The sequence below is a fragment of the Scylla paramamosain genome, chromosome 2 (assembly GCF_035594125.1).
Source record: "Scylla paramamosain isolate STU-SP2022 chromosome 2, ASM3559412v1, whole genome shotgun sequence".
NCBI classification, from domain to species: Eukaryota; Metazoa; Arthropoda; class Malacostraca; order Decapoda; family Portunidae; genus Scylla; species Scylla paramamosain.
The window spans coordinates 13,350,001-13,362,500 of record NC_087152.1 but is presented as its reverse complement, the minus strand read 5'-3'; the positions used below and the strand labels follow the sequence as shown (position 1 = coordinate 13,362,500).

The window sequence follows — 12,500 nt, the reverse complement described above, 5'->3', positions numbered from 1 at the left end:
AGAGAGAGAGAGAGAGAGAGAGAGAGAGAGAGAGAGAGAGAGAGAGAGAGAGAGAGAGAGAGAGAGAGATAACAGAAGTATTAATTAAAGAACACAGTTAACGGAAGAGGACATAACAAACTAGAAACATGAGGAAATAAAGCTAGACTGATATCAAGTAAAAGGAAAAGTGAAAACAACTCGATAAACATTAACTCGTAAAAAAAAAAAAAAAAGAAGCAGAACTAACAAGAAGCAGGGGAGGTAGAGAGAGAGAGAGAGAGAGAGAGAGAGAGAGAGAGAGAGAGAGAGAGAGAGAGAGAGAGAGAGAGAGAGAGAGAGAACAGGAAGGACAGAACGACTCAGGAAACTACGACAGATCAAATTGTGTCGTAGGAGGAGAAAAAGGAGAATAAGGAATAATAATAATAATGATAATAATAATAATAATAATAATAATAATAATAATAATAATAATAATAATAAAGAAAAAGAAGAAGAAGAAGAAGAAGAACTTAGGAAAAGAAAAAAATGGACGAATTATTTGTAAGTCTATTTTCAGTATAGTAAAACATCTAGCCAACTGGGAAACACGAGGACCTGTATTCAGAAACTCTTTGCTCTCTCACCACGACTATTTTCAAAGGCCACAAGAATGATTAGCCGCGTTCTTAAGAGAGTTTCTTCCGTTAATAATATAGAAATCTTGTTAATCTGTCACCACAACACTCTTAAATACTCCTGAAAGCCCGTTAAAAGTCAGTTAGAGACCCTTGAAAGTAGTGAAGTTGCTGCGCAGAAGTGTTTCAAAAGTTCGGTCTCAGGTAGCATGTGTCTCCTGCCTGCTCCTCGCGTGCTGTGTGGGATGATTAATAAGGACAGAGTCTGGGATCCTCTCCTTTATACTCTCATTCTTACTTACGCAGTCCATCAGTCAGTCAATTGATTAATCGGTTGGTCAATCAATAAGTCAGTCAGTCAGTCAGTCAGTCAGTCAATTAATCAATCAATAAATACCAATCAGTCAACCTTTCAGTACATCAGTGAACCAGTGAGTCAATGAATTAATCAAACAACCACCCAATCAGTCAGTCACTCAGCCAGTCAGTTGATTAATCAGTAAGTTTGTCAACCAGTTAACATATCAGAAAACCAGCCAGTTATTCAGTCAGTGGATCAGTTAATTTCACAATCTACTAGTAAACCAACCATTCAGTCAGTTAATCAGTCAGTAGTATAACCTTAACCTTCATGATAATACCTTTGTCAAATATGATGTTTGATTTAAGGCGATGTAATAACAACTTCACATGGCGCTGCTTTAGAAGAAAAGATATTTACATTTAAGCTCCATGAATATTCTTTATTTAAGCCTATTGAAATTTCAGTCTTTTTCCGTTGCTGTTTTTCTCCTAAACATAGGAATCTTTTAGCTGTTGATGAGATTGCTGAGTGTTTCTGTGATGGAATGAAAAGAGAAGTATTGATATATAGAAGGCGGTTATCTAGCTAATCCTCCTCCTCCGCCTCCTCCTCCTCCTCCTCCGCCTCCTCCTCCTCCTCCTCATCATCATCATCATTATTGCACATATGTGTCTCATAATGATTGTAGAAATGTTTGTTTTCTGCTTTCACTTTGCTTTCTCTCCTCAGTGAAATTAGTTGTTTTCTACCCTTTGTCTCTTCAGTAAGTGCACTCTTATTTGTTTATCTTGTTTTATTTATTTTAGTTTCATTCTTTTTACATTTTCTTCTCTGTTAGTGTTCTATTTTTTTTTTTTTTTCAGTTTCACTCTTCGTTAAACCTTTTCGTTTTCTTCAGTCTGCTTTTTCAGTAAATCTATTCCTCGTTTTCTTTAATATTCATCCTTATTGAAATAATTATTCATTTTTCCTTCACTTACTTTTCTCAGTTTATCTATTCCTCATTTTCTCTACATTTCATCCAGTGAATCGCAGGCTCGCGAATCATTGTAGGAGTAATGGATGGACGTTCATCGACAACTGGGACCTTTTCTATGGCAGGGACACCTTGTACGCCAGGGATGGAGTGCAATTGTCACGCCAGGGTGTTCGTGTTTTGGCCGAAACACTCGAGCGGGAGGTAACTGCACTCCAGCACTTTTTTCGTTAGTCGGGAGGGAAGAAGGGGTTGTGAGGAGAAGGCAAGGGGCAAATTAGTTAAATCTAGAAAGGAAGCTAGCTTAGGGATGGTGAGAAATAGCTTAAGTGTTTACTACACAAATTGTAGAAGTATTCTGAATAAAATAGACTTGCTTAGAGGAATAGCGAGTGTAGAGAAATTTGATATCATCGCTTTAACTGAAACTTGGTTAGATATGTCAGGAAAAGTATTAATCCAGAGGTTAAGATAGATGGGTATACAATGTTCTATAAAGATAGAGAAAAACAGGAGAGGAGGAGGTGTCGCGTTATACGTTAGGGACACATTACAGTGCTGTATGAACAATAGAATTAAAACAGATAACAAAGCAGAGTCGATATGGGTAGATATTAAGGAAGGATCGCAGTCAGTAGTACTAGGGGTAGTTTACAGACCACCGACCAGTACAGAGGAAAATAACACCTCACTGTGGCAGGAATTAAATAGAGCAGGCAGGTACAGTCAGGTATGTGTGGTAGGAGATTTTAATTTTAGGAATATCGACTGGAGTCTGATTGTGGGTAACAAGGAAGCAGAGGAATTCCTTAAGGTAATTCAGGATAATTTTTTAAAACAGGTAGTCGTAGAACCCACAAGGGGGAATAATATTCTAGATTTAATTCTTACTAACAGGGAGGAAGCAGTCACGCAGGTAGAGGTTGGAGGACAGCTAGGTAACAGTGACCATAGGGAAATTAGGTACAATCTAGAATGGGAAGAAACTGTTAGAAATAAAAACACTAGTAAAATACCTGACTTTAGGAGAGCAGATTTTGAAGAATTAAAAAGGTACCTCCAAGGAGTGGACTGGCAAAGGATGCAGGGTGAGGTCAGGTCAGGGACGGAGTTCAGAGAGATAAGGCAGGATGAGGGAGGTGAGGTGAGGCTCCAGAAGGGAGGAGGAAAGAGGAAGGGGGGAGATAGGTGTGAGTATCTTGGAATGTCAGGTCATGGTGAAATGAGAGAGGTAAGGTCGAGGCGAGTTGATGAGGGAGGGGAGAGGATGGTAGGGAACGAGATGAGGGGTTTAGGTGAAGTAAATGTAGATGAATTGTATAAATATTTCGTAGATAAAGTTCATACAGGTCAATTAGCAAATATCCCATATAAAACAATAAGATCACAAAAAAATGACCCTAAATGGATGACTGCTAGGTTAAAGCATTATATAGGGCGTAAGAGAAGTGTATATAAGAGATTAAAGGCAGGTGAGGAAGTTTTAAGGACACAGTATAATGAATTAGTTAGAACAGTCAGGAAGTTAACGAGGAAAGCTAAGGACAATTATGAATTAAAGGTAGCCAGCCAGGCGAAGACGGACCCCAAGGGATTTTATCAGGTATAACAGGACGAAAAAATAAGGATACTGTAGGTCCATTAAAGGCAGCAGATGGGGAGCTGGTTAGTTCTGGGGAGGAGATTAGTAAACTTCTGAATGATTATTTTTTAACTGTCTTCACTCAGGAAAACATGCAGGATATGCCAGATAGTGAACAGGTGTTTAGAGCAGATGAGTATGAGAAGCTGACGGATATTTCCATAACTAGGGAGATAGTGGAGCAGGAGATAGATAGGCTAAAAAAGTTCAAGTCACCAGGACCTGATGAAATATATCCCAGAGTACTGAAGGAATGTAAAAAGATTATTAGTGAGCCGTTAGTTTCTGTCTTTAGGAAATCACTGGAGTCGGGTGAGGTACCAGTAATGTGGAGGCAGGCTAATGTAGTACCCATCTTTAAGAAAGGGGATAAAACTTTAGCGTCTAATTATAGACCTATCAGCTTAACTTCAGTTGTAGGTAAAATGTTAGAGTCAATAATAGCCAGGAACATTAGGGAACATTTAGACAAACATAACTTGATAAATCAGTCACAGCATGGCTTCACGAAGGGGAAGTCTTGCCTGACAAACTTGTTAAGTTTTTACAGTAAGGTGTACGAGGCAGTAGATAATGGTGATAGTTATGATATCTTATATCTGGACTTTAGTAAAGCATTCGACAAGGTGCCCCATCAAAGGCTCCTGAGAAAGGTTAGGGCGCACGGGATAGATGGGAAGGTGTTAGGTTGGATAGGGGTCATGGCTTGGTAACAGGCGACAGAGAGTGCTAATAAACGGCTCGAAATCCGAGTGGGGTCATGTCATTAGTGGGGTGCCACAGGGATCAGTATTAGGGCCATTATTATTTCTAATATATATCAATGACTTGGATAGTGGAATTAGTAGCGATGTTAGTAAATTTGCGGATGACACAAAGATAGGTAGATTAATTAGGTCAGAAGCGGATGCCATCGCCTTGCAGACAGACTTAGATAGAATGAATGAATGGACGGATAGATGGCAAATGCAATTTAATATCAATAAATGCAAAGTGCTTAGCGTAGGTAGAGGAAACCCACACAATAGGTACACATTAAACACCCAAACTCTGGTAGGTACAGGGTACGAGAAAGATTTAGGAGTTATAGTTAGCTCTGAACTCCGTCTAGGGAAACAATGCATAGAAGCCAGAAACAAGGCAAATAGGGTACTAGGATTCATTTTTAGGAGTGTTAAAAGTAGAAGGCCGGAAGTAATATTAAAGTTATACTTGGCGCTGGTCAGACCTCATCTAGACTACGCTGTGCAGTTCTGGTCCCCACATTACAGGAAAGATATAGGTCTATTAGAATCAGTACAGAGGAGAATGACTAAAAGGATCCAGGGGATGAGGAGTATTCCTTACGAAGCGAGGTTGATGCGGTTAAATTTACATTCTCTAGAGAGACGTAGGTTAAGAGGGGACCTGATAGAAGTCTTTAAGTGGTATAGGGGTTATAACAAGGGAGATGTAAGCAAAATTCTTAGGATCAGCAACCAAGGTAGAACAAGAAATAACGGGTTCAAGCTTGAAAAATTTAGGTTTAGGAAGGAGATAGGAAAAATTGGTTCTCAAATAGAGTGGTAGATGAGTGGAACGGACTCAGTAATCATGTAGTTAGTGCCAGGACACTAGAGAGCTTTAAGAGAAGATTAGACAAGTTTATGGATGGGGATAACAGATGGAAATAGGTAGGAGTGTTTCATACAGGGACTGCCACGTGTAAGCCTGGTCGCTTCTTGCAGCTTCCCTTATTTCTTATGTTCTTATGTTCATCCTTAGAATCTGTACTCCTCGTTTTCTTAACTTTCTTCTCTGGAATTTCATTATACTATTTATTTATCTATTTATTCATTCATTCATTTTTTACATTTCTCCCCTCAGTAAATATGTTCGTTTCCTTCACATTCTCTCCTCAGTGAAACCCTCCCCCCATTTTCTCATTCAGTTTTTTTCCTCAGTCAATATATTCCTGCTATTTTCCTATCAATAAATTCGTTCTATCTTCACTCTCCCTCCTTAGTAAATATATTCCTCGGTTTCTTCAGTTTGCCCTCCCATTGAAGTTCCTCGTTTTCTTTAATTCTCGGTTTCATTCACTTTCTTCCTTCAGTAAATGTATCTTTCGTTTTCTTCACTATTTCTCCCCTGGTAAATTTCATTGCTTTTTCCCCTCCTCTATTTTTTTTTTCTTTACTTTCCTTCCTCAATGAAATTTCTCGTTTTTCTTTATATTTCTTCCTCAGTCAATACATTCCTCACGAAGATTTCCCAGGAGCGTCTCTCTTTCCAGTTACTCATAGATATCAAATGCAACCCCATGCTACTGTAAGTAGTGAACATTCCCCATCGTCCCGCAACTCTGCCAGTCATTCTTGCAATTATCGATCAGTAACGGAGAAGAAAGCCGTGTATACATAAGTGAATATCTTTATCTTCTCTCCGTTATTTTGTGGGAAAAATAGATGAAATAAACAATAGGAAAAATAAAGGAAAAGAAGAAATAAGGAATGAGTAAAACAAGGAATAAGAAAGCAAATAATAAAGACTTAATATATGAGATGAAATAAAAAGAATATACAGGTCACGAAAGAAAAAACACACACACACACACACACACACACACACACACACACACACACCAGCCAGCTCCAAGTACTGACTCTCCTAAAGAAATAATTTTGCTCTGATTAACTTTATGCCAAGGAGAATCTACTCGTGCGAATATCTACTGAATTACGTGACAAAAAAGCTTTGATTATATTATATTTTCTCTTCACCAGGAACTGACTTTCTTGATTAAATTTTTTAAAGTCATTCTTTGCGCAGTCTCATTAACTTTTGCCAAGGAGAATGCATGTACTTACTTTGTTTAGGTGTGAATTTAATCTCCGCTACCCGGCAGTGAAACGTTTTAATAATTATTCGGTTCTTTTTCCCTCATCAGGCCTATAACAGTCCACTCTTCTCCCCAAATAGCTGAAACTATCCCTTTCTGCTGATTCATTAACCTTATGCCAAGGTGAATGTGTTTTGTTTGCAAGTGTGAGTTTCATTTTTACCCACCAGTTAATCATTAGTAGTCTTAATTGATTTTTTTTTCTCCTTACTAGCCCTAATAATTCACTCTCCTATTGTTTCATTTTATTTTATTTATTTATTTATTTATTTTTTTTTTTGGTGAGTAATTAGTCATCTCACTGCTAATGATATTTTATTTAATTTCATTAACCATCGCTAATTTCTACTGACCAAAAATAAAACTAAGTGCAATAAAAAGAAGAAGGAAAAAAACAAAACAAAAAGGCTTCACTAAATATTAGATCGCGTCCGTTGTTGTGATTATTATCTTTCAAAAATTATACTGTAGATTTGTGCCAAGACTATTTTATTAGACAGATAAAAAAAAAAAAACACACGCCAGTCAAGAGTTAAATGTTATGCCACGTTAAGAATCTGCTACACCTTTCGCTTGTAACTTCAACGTACCAGACAGACTTCCGGGTCCTCTCCATGCATATGCTCCTTGTAGTGTTTCATTCCCTACACCTGCCTACTGTATCTGACGCACTCCATTGTTCTTAAAATAATGTTTGTGTTTCACTGGTGCACATAGTATTTGATTCTCTCTCTCTCTCTCTCTCTCTCTCTCTCTCTCTCTCTCTCTCTCTCTCTCTCTCTCTCTCTCTCTCTCTCTCTCTCTCTCTCTCTCTCTCTCTCTCTCTCTCATTAGAGTTATTTTCAAAGACCATAGAGATCATTAGTCAGATCCTCATGCGTGCTTCCTCCGGCTTACGGTACACAATCCTTATCAAACTAACACTTGAATTATGAAAACACTCTACAAAACCCCCCAGTAGCAACTTTCTGGACTAGAGCTTGTTAGAAGTAGACAAGGTGAGACACTGAAACATTCGACAGTAGAGTCACTCCTAAATGCAATACATACCCTTGCTTTCATGACCTGCTTGTTGATTTTGTTATTTATTTTAGTCATGCCTAGAGATGCTAATGACGATGCTGGTGACTGGCGACGAGAAAGAAAACGACTTGTATCTGATGTGGCAATGTGTTGAGGAAGTTTTAGGGATCGGGTAGGGATGAGTTGGAGATGTGTTCGGGAGGTGATAGGGATGTGGAAAGGATGCTGTAGGGATGTGTTGGGTATGTGGTAGGGATGCCGTGATGAAGAAAAGCTAGCTTATATTAGGAGACAGGACCAATGGGAGAACGGAATGAGTGAATTGAGAAATTGATAAGCTGGGAGAAAGAGAAAGGAATAAATGATAATAAAAGTCATCTTGCTCATCTGGTCTTTGTTTGTTTTTATTTATGTTTCTGTGTGTTTCTCTTTCAGAAGTGTGTGGGAGTGGCAGGGAGAAGCAGCGCCCTCGAGAGGATGCCGGTGAGCGGAACAATCATTTTTTTTTTTTTTTTGTGGTTGTAGTAGTAGTAGTAGTAGTAGTAGTAGCAACAGTAGTTATTTAAGTTTTAAGCAAATCAAATCATGTATCTTTCACTCCCTTTTGAAGATCCCTTAACCCTTTCTCTGCTGCAGTCATATACTGTTAACATTCTTAGCAGTATAAAGAATTGTTTGCTTGGACAAACAGGGGAAGGAAAAGAATAGGATGTTATTTTTTGTCTCTTCCAAGCTAAAGAAGTACTTGAGAAACTGTGATAGAAAAGTAAGTACCTGAAAAGTTTTAGGTGATTATGGGAAAAATTTTGCCAAGAAGTACAAAGATTAAAGATCAAACCTGTAATAATTAGATCATTAACACATGAAAACAAAACCGACTCTAATTACGCAAGTGAAGTCATTCTTGCTGACTAATTATTCTACCCCACTTCCTCTTGCTTCTTCTTCAAGAACGTCATTTGAATGCCTGTAAGGATACTCTTTGGCCTTCACTTTTACTATCCTACGTCTTTGAATTAGTACAGCTTATCACGAACAACCTCGGCAGATGCAAAATGTCTGCTGCTGTTTCTTCTCATGTACTCCCTCCTCCCTGTGTTTTCCCAATGAATGCGTGTTGTGGGTCATTTTTCTTTTAGTATTCTCTTCGCCAATTATCACTTTCATATAGATTAACAAACAACTTCGTCAATTACAAGATGTGTGCTGGTGTTTCTTGTTAAGTGGTACCTCTCTCTCTGATTTATCCCAATGGATTTATCTAGTGCGTCATTTTTTTTTTTAGTATTCTCTCGCCTGTCACTGCTGTTGTATCCTCTCGTGGAGACAGTGGCAGTGACGAAACTCCCCCTCCATTAGCACCACAAGCACAGCGTACCCTCACATCTTCCACACCCTATTCTAGGAGCGCCCTTAGCAGCCAGCCGCGTGCATATTAATATGGGACTCGCCTCCCTTTCTCCTCGCGTGACTCCCCGCCTCGCCTCTGTGTTGCTTGCCTTGTTTGCCTGCCTTGCTCGCTGGGATGTTTAAAAGTCCATGTGTTCGGGGAAAGTGTTAGAAAGTAATGTTGATAGGTTAGGGATGGCATGGGAATGAGCTGGAAATGTGCTGGAGATATGTCAGGGATGGGTTAGGTGTGGAAGAGAGATGGGTTGGTTGGTGATGGAGTGGGGAATGCGTTGGGAATGGGTCAGGTTACAATGGGTGGGATACGATACTTGTATGATGCAATGTGACCAGTCGAGTAAGAATCCTTTACACTATGTTATCTTTTCCTGCTGTATTTATTTATTTATTTTTTTCTCAGTAAAACGAAAAAAAAAGTGAATGTATAAATGCAAGAGACGCAAGGATAGAGCAAAAAAAAAAAAAAAAAAAGAATATACAAATTAAAATGCAGTAAGGATGTAGCTAAAAATGAATAAATAAATAAAATAAAAGTAAAAGATAGAGAAAGAAGAAGAAGAAGAAAAAAAAAAAAAAGAAGGCAGCGTAGGAGCATGACAAACCAACCCAGCCGCTCTCTTGAAGTTTATCCTATACTATACCCGCGGTGCAGTCAGCCCAGGTGGTTAAGCAAATGAGACAAGGGACGTTGAGTGCGCGCCGTCGTATTCCCCGCGTGTCATAAAAGGCGGCTACAAAGGGACGAAGGAAGGTCACCGGGAATACCTTCCTCTGTACACATACCTCTGTGATGAGACGAGGCGTAGGAGGCAGAAGAGACTTTGGTGTGGATACAGAAACGTTTTGCTCTCTCACTAAATCTATTTTCGGAGGCCACAGAGATGATAAGGCGGGTTCTCAAGGATGTTTCTCCAGTTAATAATGTAGAAATATCGTTAATCTCTCACTAGAACCGTAAAAACACCCTTAAAAAAACAGTGTAACTTCAAATAAAGACTTTTGAAAGTTGTGGAGTAGTGGCGCAAAAGGGCTTCAGAATATGATCCGGTGTCCTGCCCAAGTCAGATATTGTATGTAGAGGTCTGGCCTCCGCGATCCGTGATGAACAGGATAGAGTTTCGCGTGGAGCTGAAAGAAAATACATAAAGGAAGTAAAAGAAGTTAACTGGGATGTAAATGGAAGTGTTGGCGAAATAGGTGATGGAAATGGTAGTTTATATGATATGATGATGGTAGGTGAATTAAAAAAAAGAAGATATCATCCTAGTGTAAATAGATAGATAGACAATAGATAGACAGATAGATGAATAGATTGACAGACAGAAAGATAGGTAGATAGACGAATAGTTAGATAGAGAGGTGAATAGATTGACAGACTGATAAATAGACTTTATTTACTAAGATATATCAAGCGAAATGTATTTTTATAAGCTGTCATGATATAGCTATATTTTGCCATCAGGCATTTAATTGAAGAGCTCTAACTAGCACAGAAAAATAAATGAATAAGTAAATATCTTCCTGGTATTTATAGCATTCATTCATTACCCCACTGCTTCCTCATACTTGATAATGATAATAATAATAATAATAATAATAGTAATAATAATAATAATAATAATAATAATAATAATAATAATAATAATAATGAAGCAGGATTAAAGATTCTTACGGTAAAATTTGTAACTACTCGTTTTTTTTTTATTGTGGTATTATTATTACATCTTTTTATTTTCTTTTTTTTTTACATCTCTATTTTGTACAACTTTTAAACTCCGCCGACGCCACACGGCTCCTTGACTTTCAGCCCTCGTTCTGTGTGAAAGTTGCTCAATGTGATTACGTCATGCTACTGCCATCTCTCTCTCTCTCTCTCTCTCTCTCTCTCTCTCTCTCTCTCTCTCTCTCTCTCTCTCTCTCTCTCTCTCTCTCTCTCTCTCTCTCTCTATAACACTAACCACGTGCTCTTCTGGAAGTTGAAATTTCACCTCCACTCTTACAACACATAACCTCTCACAGATTCACACGTTTCTCTCTTCCTCGCCTTGACTCCGCTGCCATTCTTTCCGCATCTCTTTCTTCAATAATACGAAAAATTCTTATGTGCATTGTGCGTCATAGGCACGTTTTCAGTAACTCTGTTCTCTCTCTCTCTCTCTCTCTCTCTCTCTCTCTCTCTCTCTCTCTCTCTCTCTCTCTCTCTCTCTCTCTCTCTCTCTCTCTCTCTCTCTCACCAAGAATATTTTCAGAGACCACAAAGATGATTAGCCGGGTTCTCAAGAGAGTTTCTTCTTTTTAATAATGTAGAATTCTTGTTTATCTGTCACTAGAGCATAAAAACCCCGAAGTGAACTCTCACTAGAACCATTTAAACTCCAAAGCTACAGATGCACGTAACTTCAACAGGGGCCTTTTGAAAATAGTGGAGGTGTGAGGCAGAAGTGTTTCAGAATATGGACCCCTATACACGCTTCCTCCTCCTCCTTGCCTGTGTTTCGCCAGGGACATTCCCGCGGCGCAGTGAAGGGAGATATGGGGGATGGGGGGCGTTGCTTCATTGGTGGCGACGCCCAGTGAAGCCCATCATTTGTTTGCCTGCTGGTGAAATGAGTACAGATAGACATACACACACACACACACACACACACAAAAAGAAAAAAAAAGTTGTTATTAAGATGTTTATTTATTACCACCCATCCACCCATCCATCCATCCACACCCGCACACCCACCCGCCTACCCACCCACTCACACATACAGACAATGTTTGCTAGTAAGGTGTTTGTTTATTGCTACCCCCACCCTCTACACACACACACACACACACACACACACACACACACACACACACGTCTGACCGACCAAACAAAAGAATTACGTAAACGCGTCCCACTACTGCACGCACTTTCATTCCGTTCCTTGACACAGTATAACAATTTGCAGTGAATCATTACCGCCACTTCTTTACCACATAGACATACTTGCGCCTTATTTCACCTTGTGTGCCTACTAATCTCCCCAAGGACAGGAACCTTACGCCAATAAGAAATGGGAACGATGATCATCCTATGAATTACAACTTTCGTGGCATCTGTTTGGGGTTGGGGGGGGAGGGAGGGGGGCTGGGGTTGGGGGGAAGGTCACGAGAGGGGAGTCGTTCTTCCTTTGTGTTCCTTTGAGTAGTAGCGCGAAGGACACTCATGTCAGTCTGGATAATACAAGGTCAGTGAAATTTTAGTACAGAACCGCCACTCGTCTGCCGTATTTTAGTTGGGGAGTTGTTCTTCATTTGTGTTCCCTTGAGTTGGAGAAAAGAGAACAACACACAGACTAAAGATAATAGAAAGTGATAGTCAGTGAAATCTTGGCACAGAACACTCACTCACTCGCCCAACACTGAGGCGCTTGCGTGCGTGCGTGTATGTGTGTGTGTGTGTGTGTGTGTGTGTGTGTGTGTGTTCAAGGTATGTTGATTAATCGAAGTCGTGTTTAATATTTATTTTGCCGCATTATCAGTCTCCAGCCTAATTTCTAATACACAAGTGTGCTCTTGCGAGTGGAAATATGTACGATCACATAGGACGCGGAAGGAAAGAGAGAAGGAAAGAAAGGTCAAAGAAAAGAAAACAAAGAAAAAAAACAGATAATGAGGCAATTCTGAAATAA

The 12,500-nt window shown here is 39.3% G+C and overlaps 1 protein-coding gene across 7 annotated transcripts in view; it reads left to right on the top strand.

Annotated features, from left to right (window-relative positions):
• The window catches only part of LOC135110420 (nucleoplasmin-like protein ANO39), a 130,467-nt gene that overhangs the window by 47,222 nt on the left and 70,745 nt on the right, over window positions 1-12,500 (top strand). For 6 of the 7 annotated variants that reach the window (XR_010273264.1, XR_010273269.1, XR_010273270.1 and 3 more), the window contains exon 2: window positions 7,861-7,908. Coding sequence is in view for 2 of the 7 variants with exons in the window: in XM_064022747.1 (XP_063878817.1) it covers window positions 7,861-7,908 (48 nt within the window). In the remaining 5 variants the exon portion in view is untranslated. Of the gene's footprint in view, window positions 1-7,652; window positions 7,668-7,860; window positions 7,909-12,500 lie in introns of those variants that run through there. The other variant, XR_010273272.1, reaches the window with a different exon arrangement.